Source organism: Pelophylax lessonae (assembly GCF_965119305.1).
Source record: "Pelophylax lessonae genome assembly, chromosome: 3".
In the NCBI taxonomy this organism is placed as follows: domain Eukaryota; kingdom Metazoa; phylum Chordata; class Amphibia; order Anura; family Ranidae; genus Pelophylax; species Pelophylax lessonae.
Genome location: NC_138770.1, coordinates 273,733,382 through 273,751,202, shown reverse-complemented (window position 1 = coordinate 273,751,202; position 17,821 = coordinate 273,733,382). Strand labels below are relative to the sequence as shown.

At 42.9% G+C, this 17,821-nt stretch overlaps 1 protein-coding gene across 1 annotated transcript in view; it reads right to left on the bottom strand.

The window, feature by feature from the left end:
• The window catches only part of NAALADL2 (N-acetylated alpha-linked acidic dipeptidase like 2), a 1,571,070-nt gene that overhangs the window by 127,469 nt on the left and 1,425,780 nt on the right, over positions 1-17,821 (bottom strand). The window contains exon 12 of the mRNA XM_082249039.1: positions 11,562-11,655. Within this exon, the coding sequence (XP_082105165.1) occupies positions 11,562-11,655 (94 nt within the window). The remainder of the gene's footprint in view (positions 1-11,561; positions 11,656-17,821) is intronic.

Here is a 17,821-nt window from a genome sequence, read left to right as displayed (position 1 = left end):
CTGAAGGTTTGAGGGTGCTGCCTGTTCCATACTCCCCCTACTCCTCATCTAGCCTTTTAGGGGTACAAACAATAGTAATTGGGGCCCAGTGTGGTTGTGTACGTGTGATATACATACACTTTTTTTGGATCATATTTACTATTCCGCTATTTAATCAAAAACCTTTGGGGATCAGTTAAATTGGGGGATAGTCTGTGTTGGTACGTGTGAGAGAGATCCACCTTTCCAAGTTGTTGGGGTTCATCTCATACTTCTGAAGGTTTGAGGGTGCTGCCTGTTCCATACTCCCCCTACTCCTCATCTAGCCTTTTAGGGGTACAAACAATAGTAATTGGGGCCCAGTGTGGTTGTGTACGTGTGATATACATACACTTTTTTTGGATCATATTTTCTATTCCGCTATTTAATCAAAAACCTTTGGGGATCAGTTAAATTGGGGGATAGTCTGTGTTGGTACGTGTGAGAGAGATCCACCTTTCCAAGTTGTTGGGGTTCATCTCATACTTCTGAAGGTTTGAGGGTGCTGCCTGTTCCATACCCCCCCTACTCCTCATCTAGCCTTTTAGGGGTACAAACAATAGTAATTGGGGCCTAGTGTGGTTGTGTACGTGTGATATACATACACTTTTTTTGGATCATATTTTCTATTCCGCTATTTAATCAAAAACCTTTGGGGATCAGTTAAATTGGGGGATAGTCTGTGTTGGTACGTGTGAGAGAGATCCACCTTTCCAAGTTGTTGGGGTTCATCTCATACTTCTGAAGGTTTGAGGGTGCTGCCTGTTCCATACCCCCCCTACTCCTCATCTAGCCTTTTAGGGGTACAAACAATAGTAATTGGGGCCTAGTGTGGTTGTGTACGTGTGATATACATACACTTTTTTTGGATCATATTTTCTATTCCGCTATTTAATCAAAAACCTTTGGGGATCAGTTAAATTGGGGGATAGTCTGTGTTGGTACGTGTGAGAGAGATCCACCTTTCCAAGTTTTTGGGGTTCATCTCATACTTCTGAAGATTTGAGGGTGCTGCCTGTTCCATACCCCCCCTACTCCTCATCTAGCCTTTTAGGGGTACAAACAATAGTAATTGGGGCCTAGTGTGGTTGTGTACGTGTGATATACATACACTTTTTTTGGATCATATTTTCTATTCCGCTATTTAATCAAAAACCTTTGGGGATCAGTTAAATTGGGGGATAGTCTGTGTTGGTACGTGTGAGAGAGATCCACCTTTCCAAGTTGTTGGGGTTCATCTCATACTTCTGAAGGTTTGAGGGTGCTGCCTGTTCCATACCCCCCCTACTCCTCATCTAGCCTTTTAGGGGTACAAACAATAGTAATTGGGGCCTAGTGTGGTTGTGTACGTGTGATATACATACACTTTTTTTGGATCATATTTTCTATTCCGCTATTTAATCAAAAACCTTTGGGGATCAGTTAAATTGGGGGATAGTCTGTGTTGGTACGTGTGAGAGAGATCCACCTTTCCAAGTTGTTGGGGTTCATCTCATACTTCTGAAGGTTTGAGGGTGCTGCCTGTTCCATACCCCCCCTACTCCTCATCTAGCCTTTTAGGGGTACAAACAATAGTAATTGGGGCCTAGTGTGGTTGTGTACGTGTGATATACATACACTTTTTTTGGATCATATTTTCTATTCCGCTATTTAATCAAAAACCTTTGGGGATCAGTTAAATTGGGGGATAGTCTGTGTTGGTACGTGTGAGAGAGATCCACCTTTCCAAGTTGTTGGGGTTCATCTCATACTTCTGAAGGTTTGAGGGTGCTGCCTGTTCCATACCCCCCCTACTCCTCATCTAGCCTTTTAGGGGTACAAACAATAGTAATTGGGGCCTAGTGTGGTTGTGTACGTGTGATATACATACACTTTTTTTGGATCATATTTTCTATTCCGCTATTTAATCAAAAACCTTTGGGGATCAGTTAAATTGGGGGATAGTCTGTGTTGGTACGTGTGAGAGAGATCCACCTTTCCAAGTTGTTGGGGTTCATCTCATACTTCTGAAGGTTTGAGGGTGCTGCCTGTTCCATACTCCCCCTACTCCTAGCCTTTTAGGGGTACAAACAATAGTAATTGGGGCCTAGTGTGGTTGTGTACGTGTGATATACATACACTTTTTTTGGATCATATTTTCTATTCCGCTATTTAATCAAAAACCTTTGGGGATCAGTTAAATTGGGGGATAGTCTGTGTTGGTACGTGTGAGAGAGATCCACCTTTCCAAGTTGTTGGGGTTCATCTCATACTTCTGAAGGTTTGAGGGTGCTGCCTGTTCCATACTCCCCCTACTCCTCATCTAGCCTTTTAGGGGTACAAACAATAGTAATTGGGGCCCAGTGTGGTTGTGTACGTGTGATATACATACACTTTTTTTGGATCATATTTTCTATTCCGCTATTTAATCAAAAACCTTTGGGGATCAGTTAAATTGGGGGATAGTCTGTGTTGGTACGTGTGAGAGAGATCCACCTTTCCAAGTTGTTGGGGTTCATCTCATACTTCTGAAGGTTTGAGGGTGCTGCCTGTTCCATACTCCCCCTACTCCTCATCTAGCCTTTTAGGGGTACAAACAATAGTAATTGGGGCCCAGTGTGGTTGTGTACGTGTGATATACATACACTTTTTTTGGATCATATTTTCTATTCCGCTATTTAATCAAAAACCTTTGGGGATCAGTTAAATTGGGGGATAGTCTGTGTTGGTACGTGTGAGAGAGATCCACCTTTCCAAGTTGTTGGGGTTCATCTCATACTTCTGAAGGTTTGAGGGTGCTGCCTGTTCCATACCCCCCCTACTCCTCATCTAGCCTTTTAGGGGTACAAACAATAGTAATTGGGGCCTAGTGTGGTTGTGTACGTGTGATATACATACACTTTTTTTGGATCATATTTTCTATTCCGCTATTTAATCAAAAACCTTTGGGGATCAGTTAAATTGGGGGATAGTCTGTGTTGGTACGTGTGAGAGAGATCCACCTTTCCAAGTTGTTGGGGTTCATCTCATACTTCTGAAGGTTTGAGGGTGCTGCCTGTTCCATACCCCCCTACTCCTCATCTAGCCTTTTAGGGGTACAAACAATAGTAATTGGGGCCTAGTGTGGTTGTGTACGTGTGATATACATACACTTTTTTTGGATCATATTTTCTATTCCGCTATTTAATCAAAAACCTTTGGGGATCAGTTAAATTGGGGGATAGTCTGTGTTGGTACGTGTGAGAGAGATCCACCTTTCCAAGTTGTTGGGGTTCATCTCATACTTCTGAAGGTTTGAGGGTGCTGCCTGTTCCATACCCCCCCTACTCCTCATCTAGCCTTTTAGGGGTACAAACAATAGTAATTGGGGCCTAGTGTGGTTGTGTACGTGTGATATACATACACTTTTTTTGGATCATATTTTCTATTCCGCTATTTAATCAAAAACCTTTGGGGATCAGTTAAATTGGGGGATAGTCTGTGTTGGTACGTGTGAGAGAGATCCACCTTTCCAAGTTTTTGGGGTTCATCTCATACTTCTGAAGATTTGAGGGTGCTGCCTGTTCCATACCCCCCCTACTCCTCATCTAGCCTTTTAGGGGTACAAACAATAGTAATTGGGGCCTAGTGTGGTTGTGTACGTGTGATATACATACACTTTTTTTGGATCATATTTTCTATTCCGCTATTTAATCAAAAACCTTTGGGGATCAGTTAAATTGGGGGATAGTCTGTGTTGGTACGTGTGAGAGAGATCCACCTTTCCAAGTTGTTGGGGTTCATCTCATACTTCTGAAGGTTTGAGGGTGCTGCCTGTTCCATACTCCCCCTACTCCTAGCCTTTTAGGGGTACAAACAATAGTAATTGGGGCCTAGTGTGGTTGTGTACGTGTGATATACATACACTTTTTTTGGATCATATTTTCTATTCCGCTATTTAATCAAAAACCTTTGGGGATCAGTTAAATTGGGGGATAGTCTGTGTTGGTACGTGTGAGAGAGATCCACCTTTCCAAGTTGTTGGGGTTCATCTCATACTTCTGAAGGTTTGAGGGTGCTGCCTGTTCCATACCCCCCCTACTCCTCATCTAGCCTTTTAGGGGTACAAACAATAGTAATTGGGGCCTAGTGTGGTTGTGTACGTGTGATATACATACACTTTTTTTGGATCATATTTTCTATTCCGCTATTTAATCAAAAACTTTTGGGGATCAGTTAAATTGGGGGATAGTCTGTGTTGGTACGTGTGAGAGAGATCCACCTTTCCAAGTTGTTGGGGTTCATCTCATACTTCTGAAGGTTTGAGGGTGCTGCCTGTTCCATACCCCCCCTACTCCTCATCTAGCCTTTTAGGGGTACAAACAATAGTAATTGGGGCCTAGTGTGGTTGTGTACGTGTGATATACATACACTTTTTTTGGATCATATTTTCTATTCCGCTATTTAATCAAAAACCTTTGGGGATCAGTTAAATTGGGGGATAGTCTGTGTTGGTACGTGTGAGAGAGATCCACCTTTCCAAGTTGTTGGGGTTCATCTCATACTTCTGAAGGTTTGAGGGTGCTGCCTGTTCCATACCCCCCCTACTCCTCATCTAGCCTTTTAGGGGTACAAACAATAGTAATTGGGGCCTAGTGTGGTTGTGTACGTGTGATATACATACACTTTTTTTGGATCATATTTTCTATTCCGCTATTTAATCAAAAACCTTTGGGGATCAGTTAAATTGGGGGATAGTCTGTGTTGGTACGTGTGAGAGAGATCCACCTTTCCAAGTTTTTGGGGTTCATCTCATACTTCTGAAGATTTGAGGGTGCTGCCTGTTCCATACTCCTCCTCCTACTGCTCAACCATCCTTTTAGGGGTACAAACAATAGTAGTTGGGGCCTAGTGTGGTGGTGTACGTGCGAGATACATACACTTTCTTTTTGATCATATTTTCTATTCCGCTATTCAATTAAAACCTTTGGGGATCAATTCAATTGCGAGATAGTCTGTGTCGGTACGTGTGAGATCCACCTTTCCAAGTTGTTGGGGTTCATCTCATACTTCTGAAGATTTGAGGGTGCTGCCTGTTCCATACTCCTGCTCCCACTGCTCAACCATCCTTTTAGGGGTACAAACAATAGTAATTGGGGCCTAGTGTGGTTGTGTACGTGCGAGATACATACACTTTTTTTGATCATATTTCCTATTCCGCTATTCAATAAAAACCTTTGAGGATCAATTGAATTGCGGGATAGTCTGTGTCGGTACGTGTGAGATCCACCTTTCCAAGTTTTTGGGGTTCATCTCATACTTCTGAAGATTTGAGGGTGCTGCCTGTTCCATACTCCTCCTCCTACTCCTCATCCATCCTTTTAGGGGTACAAACAATAGTAATTGGGGCCTAGTGTGGTTGTGTACGTGCGAGATACATACACTTTTTTTGATCATATTTCCTATTCCGCTATTCAATAAAAACCTTTGAGGATCAATTGAATTGCGGGATAGTCTGTGTCGGTACGTGTGAGATCCACCTTTCCAAGTTTTTGGGGTTCATCTCATACTTCTGAAGATTTGAGGGTGCTGTCTGTTCCATACTCCTCCTACTCCTCATCCATCCTTTTAGGGGTAGAAACAATAGTAATTGGGGCCTAGTGTGGTTTTGTACGTGCGAGATACATACACTTTTTTGGATCATATTTCCTATTCCGCTATTCAATAAAAACCTTTCTAGGGCAAGATCTTAAATTACAGAAATATGAGGAGACCGTCAAATAAGGGCCGTGGCCTGGGTCGTGGTGCTGCTGGTAGAGCTCCTGTTGCAAGGAGAGGACGTGGTCGATCTGTGCCAGCTACACGCACAAGTGAAACACCTTCCTCAAGTGTGAGTAGGCGACAGAACCTGCATCAGTATTTGGTAGGGCATCAAACGCCCCTAGAAGTGATGAGGCCAGAACAAGTTGAGGCGATAGTAGATTGGTTTGCTGCTGACAGTGCCTCCAGTTCCTTCACATTGTCTCCCACCCAGTCTACTGCAGAAAGGTCAGAGTTGGCACCTGCAGCCAATGTCCAACCGTCTTTCACCTCACCCCCTTGCAAATCAGGCCAGCAGTCTGAGCCCCAAGCCATACAGCAGTCTCTTATTCTTTTTGAGGACTCTGTCAGCAGGGTTTCCCAGGGCCATCCACCTAGCCCTGCCCCAGAAGTGGAAGAGATTGAGTGCAGCGATGCCCAACCACTTATTTCTCAAGATGAGTACATGCAAGGATCATCGCAGCACGTCTCCGATGATGACGAAACGCAGGTGCCAACTGCTGCGGCGTTCAGCATTGTGGAGACCGACAAGGAGGGCAGGGGTGAAGACTGGGTGGAAGATGATGTGGAGGACGATGAGGTCCTCGACCCCACATGGAATGAACGTCATGCAGGTGACCTGAGTAGTTTGGAGGAAGAGGCGGTGGTCGCACAGAGCCACCAGCACAGCAGAAGAGGGAGCAGGGTGCAGAAGCGGAGCGGCCGTGCCCTAGACACTACGCCCGCTACTGCCCAACGCAGCAAGGGAACGAGCGCACCAAAGTCAGCTCAAAGGAGTTCTCTAGCGTGGAAGTTCTTTAGAAAATGTGCTGATGACAGGACACGAGTGGTTTGCACCCTGTGCAATCAGAGCTTGAAGCGAGGCATAAACCTTCTCAACCTGAGCACAACCTGCATGATCAGGCATCTAAGTGCAAAGCACGAGCTGCAGTGGAGTACACACCTTCAAAACCAAGAAACGTCTCTGGCTCATCCTGCTTCCTCTTCTGCTGCAGTCTCGGCCGCTCCAGCCACATCTGTAGTGATACCGGCACCTGCCACCCCGCAAACAGACGATCTGTCAGCAACACCACCACCTGGGTCACCAACAACCATCTCCACAATGTCCCGTGGAAGCGTTCAGCTTTCCATCTCCCAAACACTTGAGAGGAAGAGGAAGTACCCCCCTACCCACCCGCGATCCCTGGCCCTGAATGCCAGCATTTCAAAATTATTGGCCTTTGAAATGCTGTCATTCCGTCTGGTGGAGACGCACAGTTTTAAAAACCTTATGTCGGTGGCTGTCCCACAGTACGTCGTGCCCAGCCGCCACTACTTTTCCAGGCAAGCCATCCCTTCCCTGCACAACCAAGTGGGGGAAAATATCAGGTGTGCACTGCGCAACGCCATCTGTGCCAAGGTCCACCTAACTACGGATACGTGGACCAGTAAGCACGGTCAGGGGCGTTATATCTCCCTAACGGCACACTGGGTAAATGCAGTGGCGGATGGGCCTGAGGCGGATAGCAATTTGGCGCATGTCCTTCCACCACCGAGGATTGCAGGGCGCTTCAGTTTGCCTCCTGTTCCTAACTCCTCCTACTCCGCTTCCTCATCCTCTACCGCCTCCTCATCCGGACAGCGTAACACCTTCACCACCAACTTCAGCACGGCCAGGGGTAAACGACAGCAGGCAGTTTTACAACTTGCCTGTTTGGGGGACAAACCACACACCGCGCAGGAGTTGTGGAGGAGCATGGAACAGCAGACAAATGAGTGGTTGCTGCCAGCGAGCCTCAAGCCCGGCCTGGTGGTGTGCGATAACGGGCGAAATCTCATAGCAGCTCTGGGCCTAGCCGGTTTGACGCACATCCCTTGCCTGGCGCATGTGCTGAATTTGGTGGTGCAGAGGTTCCTTAAAAACTACCCCGATATGTCAGAGCTGCTGCAGAAAGTGCGGGCCGTTTGTGCGCACTTTCGGCGTTCTCACCCTGCTGCTGCTCGCCTGGCAGCGCTGCAGCGTAACTTCGGCCTTCCCGCTCACCGCCTCATATGTGACGTGCCCACAAGGTGGAACTCCACCTTGCACATGCTGGAAAGACTGTGCGAGCAGCAGCAGGCCATAGTGGAGTTTCAGCTGCAGCACGCACGCGTGAGTCGCTCTGCGGAACAGCACCACTTCACCACCAATAACTGGGCCTCCATGCGAGACCTGTGTGCCTTGTTGCGCTGTTTTGAGTACTCCACCAACATGGCCAGTGGCAATGACGCCGTTCTCAGCTTAACTATCCCACTTCTATGCCTCCTTGAAAAAACAATTCGGGCGATGATGGAAGAGGATGTGGCACAGGATGAGGAGGAGGAGGAGGATGAAGAGGTAACATTTCCAAGGCTTTCAGGGCAGTCATTCGCAAGGGGCTCCGAGGGTGGGTTCCTGCACACGCAAACGCCAGGGACGCAATTGTCCAGCAGGGGCACAGTTCTGGAGGATGAGGAGGAGGAGGAGCTGGAGGAGGAGATGGAACCATGTTCACAGCAGGGTGGCACCCAGGCCAGCTCATGGCCATCACTGGTGCGTGGCTGGGGGGATACAGAGGACACGGACGATACACCTCCCACAGAGGACAGCCTTTCGTTGCCTCTGGGCAGCCTGGCACACATGAGCGATTACATGCTGCAGTGTCTCCACAACGACCGCCGAGTTGCCCACATTCTAACTTGTGCTGATTACTGGGTGGCCACGCTGCTGGATCCCCGTTACAAGGACAACGTACCGTCCTTAATTCACTCACTGGAGCGCGATCGCAAGATGCGCGAGTACAAGCGCACGCTGGTAGACGCCATGCTGCTGGCATTCCCATCTGACAGCGGGGCCACAGTGGAAGCACAAGGCAGGGGAGGAGGAGGAGGAGGTCGCCAACGCAACCAGGGCACCGCCAGCACCTCAGAAGGCAGGGTTAGCATGGCCGAAATGTGGAAAAGCTTTGTCAGCACGCCACAACAAACAGCAGCACCAGCAGCTCAGATGGAACGTCTTAGCAGGAGGCAGCATTTTACCAACATGGTGGAGCAGTATGTGTGCACACGCCTACATGTAGTGAATGACGGGTCTGCCCCCTTCAACTTCTGGGTCTCCAAATTGGGCACATGGCCTGAGCTTGCCCTTTACGCCTTGGAGGTGCTGGCGTGCCCTGCAGCCAGTGTATTATCTGAACGGGTATTTAGCACGGCTGGGGGCGTTATAACAGACAAGCGCAGCCGCCTGTCCAGAGACAATGTGGACAAGCTCACGTTCATTAAAATGAACCAGGCATGGATCCCACGGGACTTTTCCGTACCTTATGCAGAATAGCAATGGATACCGACCTTACCCACCCATTGTTCCATTTTTGCTCTTTCTCACTCTTTTGGGGTGTACCCTCATTTAAAATTTTTGAAAAGAAGCAGTGTTGGCTACCTTGTCCTCCTCCTCAGGGCCAGATTAATGTAGGGGCTATTGGAGCTGCAGCTCCAGGCCCCTACCTTTTATATAGGCCCCGGGTTGGCCATATTCACTGTTACCGCTCTTCTGTCACTTGTAAACACAGAAGTCTGGCTTCTATGCTCGCTTCCCCAGGCAGCACCCTCAGAACCTCCCCACACAGCGTGAAGGCCGGACAAGGAGGGACAGTTGGCGATGCATGGATGTGTTTATGGGCTTCAGAGACAGCATCCCATGTTGAATTAGGCATGCATGGCTGCACCCTTCCTCCTCTGGGTGCATGGCAAGGCACGGCCCTTAAGGCCCTTCAAAATCCTCAGCACCAAGCCCATGATGCTGTTAATCCGGCCCTGGTCCTCCTCCACCGCCGCTTCCACCTACACCGCCCATAGGTGTGCGCAGCCTATTGCATTAAGGTGTGCACCCCAAAGTTGAAATACACATGCATGTGTTTGCCAGCAGGGAGAGTAATGTATCGGGGCCATGTACCTGTAGGCAAGGAGAAATAGAGCAGAGCAGGTCCCAGGGAGATCTTTCCCATCTCCTCACTGGCAATGCTATGTGCCCTAGGTGATTAGGGTGTGCCCAGGCACACCCAGCACACCCTGTGCGCACGCCTATGTCACCGCCACATCCACCACCACCTCAACCTCCCTCCTACTCCATATGGGCCTCGTCCTTCAGAGATGAAGAAGAACATTGTTTTATTTTTCTGTTTTTTTTTGTTGTTTTAAGTTATTTCCCTATCCACATTTGTTTGCAGAGCACTTGCCATGCTCTTAATTACGTTTTGCTGCCATTTGCAGCACTCTAGCCCTTTCCTTTGGTGTTTTAGAGCCATTTTAGTGCCTTAAAGTTCGGGTCCCCATTGACTTCAATGGGGTTCGGTGTCCGGGAAAAGTTCGGTAAAAGTCCGGGACACGGACCCGGACTTTTTTTTAAAGTTCGGCCGAACCCGTCGAACACGGACATCTAGGTGTCCGCTCAACCCTAATCCTGAGTTATGTCATTGACTAAATATGGTCTTGACCATATATGGTCAATGACATCAGCCAACATCCCCCATCCCTTCGTTTACACCATGCTATCTGCTGGGGAAATGTAATTTACAGTGAGAGTCTGTTGGCAGCTGATCATCTTGGTGAATTGGTGTGTTGTGTTTTATTGTGTCATTGGTTGGCGATAATCTTGATTGACATGGATCTACATTGCTTGACCATGTGATTGATGATGGGGACTTGTTTAAAGAAATAAATTTGTCACAGTGGGTGTGTTTATTTACTTTGTATGTTTTTTTTTGTGTATGAGCAAGCAGGGGTACTGTGATATCTGGGAGCTCTTTATATAAAAGGGTGTTTCCAGATCCCAAGAAGTCCTCCCTTCAGATCCCCACATCCACAGGATCAGAGAGGGGAAGTGTTTATTCTCATTGTTAATATGAAGATAAGGTGCTTTGCCAGGGGGGTCATCCCTGGCAATGTACCCCCTAATGTTGAGGTCATGTGGCCTTGTATGCTTCAGAAGGATAGGACAAATGTTCACTATCCCTTTCATTCCTGACCAGCCAAGCTGAATATTTGGATTTTGGGGGGCTTTTTTGTGCATGGGGTAGTACCATAAAATCCAGCATAAGGGTCTGTTATGAATTTTGAGTTAACCCCACAGTATTATGTTTTTTTTGCACCATAACAACCTATCACCAATTCGTTACTAGAATGTAGAAAGCTGCCAGCAGCCTAGCAACAAAGGAGCAGGAAGTCGTTCATGTAGTGGCAGTAGAGATACTAACTTTAATTGAATGTCTTCTGGTTGAAGTAGCTGGAGGTCTGACAAGAAGGCTATCTGGTCATTTAGTTTTTCCATTTAGTGAAATGCAAACTCAGTGCTGGGTCTTGGGTTTGGATCACACAAATAACCCATCTGTATATACTTTGTATTTTTGTCCTGTGTTTCCTTCCTCTCATAGTTCAGTTCACCAACAAGTTCAGTCTATTTATCTATTGGTGAGTAAATCAGTAGGGAACAATTTCAATGATACTGTGTGGTCTGTAAAGCATTGTATAATATAGCAATATAAATAAGTATAGTCTATATCTTAAGGTGACTTTTTCAAGTCTTCTGATTAAGTATTGTTGAAAAGTACTGATAACATTTGACTGACAAAATAAACTATTTTTGCTGCCTAGTGAAAAACTGTTCTGGTGTTGATTAAAATTTAAAGTGTAGAGTAAATTAACCATCGTAAACATGAAATAAAATATATATTGGTAAGGAATGGACCACCCATAATAGACTGATGGATTACCTTCAATGCGTTTCTGAATCTCTAATGCAATATCCAAAGCATTAAATGGTAAGACTGGTTCAGTGGCAATCCTCAAGATCATTTGTGCTGTTAGCTGAAAAAGTGCAAAAATTAACAAAATTCAGTGTTCAATATTCAACCTGATATGTTATGCATTTTCAGTATAATTACATTTTTTACATCACAGAACGTTTGTGATTAGTTGAGCATTCCTGATACTAGTTTGAGGCACATTTGGAAAACATAAATAATGTTTGGCTACCAAATCCAAGCCCTATTGATGTCAATGGGAGCCAAATATAAAAAAAGTTACTGTCCATATTCTGTTCAATCATTTTGAAGAAGAACACAGAGTTTACTCCAGAATAAAGTAAAACATACAATTTACATATCGTGGAGTACTCCAATAAGTATCATCAGTTCAGAACCTGCACAATGGGTATGCAGCATACATAATAAGAGAAGAGGATATAACACAACAAAAACACAGGTAACAGTGAAGTCAAAAACAGAACAGTTACTAAGTGGACAGCACTGGTAAACAAGGGCTATACTGAAGCAATAACTCGCAATATTAAGGCCTGGAATCACAACAATAAGTCAAGAGAAGGAGGAAGAAAAAAGAGAAGATGGAAAATAGGAAGGAGAGAGAAGGAGGCTTATGGCTCTGACCAAGTGTAGGACTCAAGCTATACCTCCTACAATGGGTGAAGACTCAGGGTTCGAGGAGAGACTCATCGAAACCAGGGGGTAGAAAATGGTCCATCTAGGGTTGCCAGGTGTTTCGGTATTTTGTCTTGGATGGTAGCTTCAATATTACTATGGATCATGGCCTGGGTTATCCTGTGGTTTGTTTCAATAATGCAAAGTGTGGGGGACTTCCAGGCTCGTGCTATGGTTTGTTCGGCTGCTGTCATGATCTGCAGTATAAGACGGAACTGGGCTCTGGTACAGTCCAAAGCATTATGGTTCAGCAACATGAGGGATGGGTCTGGATCTAGCATTGTGTTATTCAGGGTAGAGGCCATTCTAAAAATATTATCCGAAAATGGTTGCACAACAAGGCAGGTCCACCAGATATGGACATGAATGCCTTCTTGGCCACAGTCAGGAAAACAAACTGGAGGGTACCCAGATAGAAATTTAGAGATCCTTACCAGGACCAAATACTACCGCATCAGAACTTTATAATTAGTTTTGATGTTTTGAGAAGATTTAGTATCACCCAGATGTGATCCCAATCCTCATACATATTCTAAACTAATACACAAGAGGTGTGAGGGTAAATGGTATGAGGGGATGGCACTGCCATGAGTCACATGTATCAAAGCAAAAAAACATAAAATAAAATAAATGATGGTCCAATTACCAAGAGGCATGTTTACCAGCTAGAAAATCTGGAAGGATATCTGGGAAGATACCCCCTTTTTACTGCATATCGTGGGGCAACAGTAGTGATCAGGCAAGCTTATCAATTCTCCTAATTATGTTTCCCTTAAAATGGTCAGAGGGAGTTTTCTGCTGCCATAGACAAAAAACAATTACCCAATCCAGTTAGCACCTGCCTGATTAGGCAACTGTCATCTCAAGCAAATTGCCAGGTTTAATATTGCACCTATACAGGTTCTAATTCATTAATGTAGTCGTTTTCATCATAGCTTGTAATCTTCATCTACTCAAGATGGTATGGACAACATTTCTGTTTATTGTAATTCACTTAAATTAGTTTTGGGTATCTGAAGTGAATGCATACTTGGTGAAAATGATATCTATATTACATGAGCTCTATAGTTAGAAGCCTAGGCAAAGCGTGCACCAGAAGTAGAAAATCAGAATCTAGAAAAAAATTTATTCAGATATAGCTATGAAAAAAACACAAATCACCTAAACTGTGCCTAGCCTTTGCAGTTATTGCACCAACTGAAATGTGCAGCCAGTGATAAAAAAAAATGCATTGGAATCCCTATTTAAATGTGTAAGTATGGTTTAATTTAAAAATCAACAAAAAAAAAAAAAAAAGAGACATTAAAATGTTCATACATTGGTTTAAAACAGCATTCTGTTAGGGTTTTACATGAACATTATGATTGTAATAGGATCCTACCAATGGAAAATATCAATTTATTTTAAAATAATGCAATATATAATGTTCAAAACCTGCTACTGTTTGGAAATATTATCATAACATTCTTTTTAACCTACCAGTGCTGCTTAATTAAGTTGCCAAATAAAACTTCCTAAATGCCAATTAACTGCTTAATAAAAAAGATACTTAATTTTAGGTTCTGGAAGATAATTAAAGAGCAGTAAAAAAAGCTGTTTTAATGGACTGAGTAAAATATTTTTGCAGACAGGTTAACCCCAAAGGTGCATGCATTTCTCCTATGAGAAATATAAAAATACTAAAATATTAGATTTCAGTGTTTGGAAGAAAACCTAAATAGAAAAATGTAGGGGTCTATGTTTAAAAAAAAAAAAAAAAAAAAAAACACGTTCTTATGAATGGTCCAGTGTTCATGCAAGAGTCACAAATAATATCTGTAACGCTTGCAAAATGTGTGAAATGTCTGTTTCTATAGGCTGCTGTTCACAGGGCAAATGTAACACTCCCTAACTTCCTTTTAAAAAAAAAAGCAAGATAGCTCAAATTTGTACTGTTCCTTATAGATGGGTTTATGCCTACACCACTCATGTCAAAATACATTTGTAAATTCATAAGGTAAATATGTTAGTAATGTACCTAAAGCCATTTTTACAACTGATTTATATACATTGCAAATGTAGAAAAAACTATCAGCGCAAAAAATGTGACACTAAATGAAATCATAAAAACCATATTATAAAATATGTGTACCACAAAATATATAGATATATGTGCTAAATTTGTGTTCAATATCCGGCTGCTCACACCAAAAATTGTGCTCACTTCTCACAATCAAAATAAGATATCAAACATAAAAGTGTTGCGCCAGACAAATAAATGTATAAATAAATACATAAGTGTATATACCAAATGAAATTATATACATGAAAGAAAACACACTTTCTGAAAAATGATACTGTCGTTATAAAGTGCGAATCATACAGTGTGCAAAATCAAGTGACTAGAAAGTCCATCAAATAAATCGCATAATCCAACTAATAAGGTAACACCTCCGTGATCGTTGTCAGGATTCCCTTCACCATCTAAATTGGCCTCTCACCTTATTCATAGACCCGAGAATCACCCCGGGTCTACAACAGCTTTTTCCCTCACTGGGGGGGTTGTGATGTTAATCCACAAAAGGGGGTAATCCAGGGTCCCACCTCCGATCTCAGGTGACACGGTGTATAAAGGTAGTAAAAGGAAAAAAAATCTCGACTTCCTGGTTAGCACCCCTACCGAGGAAGTCGAGCTGAGAAAGCACTGATGTAACGCGTATAGGGGGAAGGGCCTGCATACTGGTCGTCACATTCCTTCCTGAGTTGTTATGAAGAGGTTTTATGTGCATGCACTACTGAGTGCTTTTCAATGTAAGTGCGGCCATTTGTCAATAAATTTACCTCATTGAGTAAAGCAGAGAGCACTAGATTTTTTTCCTTTTACTTCCTTTATACACTGTGTCACCTGAGATTGGAGGTGGGACCCTGGATTACCCCCTTTTGTGGATTAAAATCACAACCCCCCAGTGAGGGAAAAAGCTGTTTTGGACCCGGGGTGATTCTCGGGTGTATGAATAAGGTGAGAGGCCACTTTAGATGGTGAAGGGAATCCTGACACGATCACGGAGGTGTTACCTTATTCGTTGGATTATGGGATTTATTTGATGGACTTTCTTTGCACACTGTATGATTCGCACTTTATAACGGCAGTATAATTTTTCAGAAAGTGTGTTTTCTTTCATGTATATAATTTCATTTGGTATATACACTTATATATTTATTTATACATTTATTTGTCTGGCGCGACACTTTTATGTTTGATAGATGATTTATATGCATTATTTACTTATTTATATATCTACATATTTGAAAATGCAAATCCTGACTATTGAAGTGCGTATATGTAGACAGTAAATGGCTGCAGAGAGGTAGAACTGAAGAACCAACTTGAAAAAGCTGCAAAGCATCATCATTACCATTACAGAGCACTACTACAAAATATACCGTAACCTGGATAACTGAGAGCCTCCACAGACATATCACCAATCATTTTGGTGCATATACCCTGAAACTGGTATAGGAATATGAGCAAATTGCAAGACAATTTGTTGATAATAGGAACTTCCATTGGAACTAAAAAAGCTGCATGAATAAGCTGTGAAATGACTTCAGCATTACAGAACAAATCTAGTTGAGTATGACTATCACATATCAATGGCCACAAAACAAAAACAAAACTCATATCCGTCTAGTACATGTGTCTATAGTAAAGTGTCCATACAAAGAAAGGAACTCCATAATAAATTGTGCATGAAATAATCTTTATGTAATGTAAAAAGAACAACAGATCCCATGCTCCCACATCAGTGTCCAGGTCAGGTGGGACCAGAAGATGTAATTTTTGATGAAACATGTAGGTCTGAGCCAATGCTTAAGAAAACATCATGTATTATGGAATCTGGAAGCAAACTGCGTATTCCCCTGGGGAGTTTGATTTGCACAACGCTGCCTGTTTTTATATATGTGAGTAGCATTGTTTTTAATGAATGTTGGATACCATTGATTTTACACACATTCTCATTTTTCCATGCACTTTCCCCTAAGTGGCTGCTGATATATATATATATATATATATATATATATATATATATAAAATGGAGTGAAGCAGCAACATCATATTTCTGGGATTTCAGCCCATGACATTCAAGCGTTATATGACTTCTCACCTTGAGGGTCATACTATTTTAGTAAGACTCTGACCAGGGCACTTGTGTGGGAGCTTGTGTGTTATTGTGTTATTTATTTTTTCACTTGGTGGAGTTTTTTACATAATATGAAGAATATTTCATTTACAATGCATGATTGAGTTCCTTTGTTTGCATGGACAGTCTACTATATACACATACTGTATACTGGATGGTTATGAGTTTTGTTTTTGTTTTATGAGTGCTGCATTTGAGTTTGGATTTGAAGTGATATTACTGTTTTGTATCTAATGGTGTGCTAGTTGGTTTAGGGATTTTACCCTTTAGTACATTTTTTTTTATTTTAAAGCAGTTGATTGTGATTAACTACTACTAAATATATTATAACCTGGATAAATGAGAACTTTCATATATATATTGCCAATATATACCCTGAAATTGATATAGGAATATGAGAAAACAGAAAGAAAACTTGAGGATAATGCAAACCTTTGATAAGAATTAAGAAGCTGCTCGGATAAACATGCTTTTTTTTTTTATAATACACAATGCTTTAACAAAAATAAATGTCATTCAGTTAGTGTATAATTTACTTACAGGTGTTTAGAAGGTCTTTAGCTGATGTAACCCACCAACAGGTCACAATGTTTTTTTCTGCCTGTCAAAATTTTCAAGAAGCTCAGCAAGGGGGAAGCACTAATAAGGCTGTTCACATGATGTTGCATCCAGGTTAGGACTATCAAACACTGTATACTTTCATCTAAACCAGGGCATACAATTTGTGACCCTGCTGGTACCTGATGACCTACAGAGATTATAGCATGTGTGGCCTGAATCGAAAGTTTATTCTGTATTCTTCTTAAGCCTTAATCAAAACATATAACGTGTATTCTTGCCAACTTAGGGAGCTACTCCACTCTTGGGTTTGTATTATTAAATGCATGTACTGTATTCTAAAGCTCGTCTTTTTTTAACCATTACCATTTTTCAGGCAAAGGGCATGGAAAATGAAATGGTAGCATGTTAGTTTCCACCGTACAAAAATAAATTCCACTACACTTATTATGCCAGTGTGTACTTTGGAAGATTTTCTTTTTGTCAATGTAATTTCTTTTCTAATGCAATGGGTTCATTTACTAAAGGCAAACAGACGGTGCACTTTGCAAGTGCAGTTGCATTCATTTCCCCCAGAGCTTAGTAAAGAGTGTAAATTTCCTTCATCCAATCATGTGCGAGCAAAAAATATTTTTTTTTTTTATGTTCCGTGCCCCTGATTGGGTATTCTTTACAAAGTGAAGCTTCACCACATTACATTTACTAAGAAAAAGTAATGCAACTCCACTTGCAAATTGCACCATTTATTTACCTTAAGACTGGGTTCAGACTAGCTGCGGCTATGGCTCACAGCAGGGG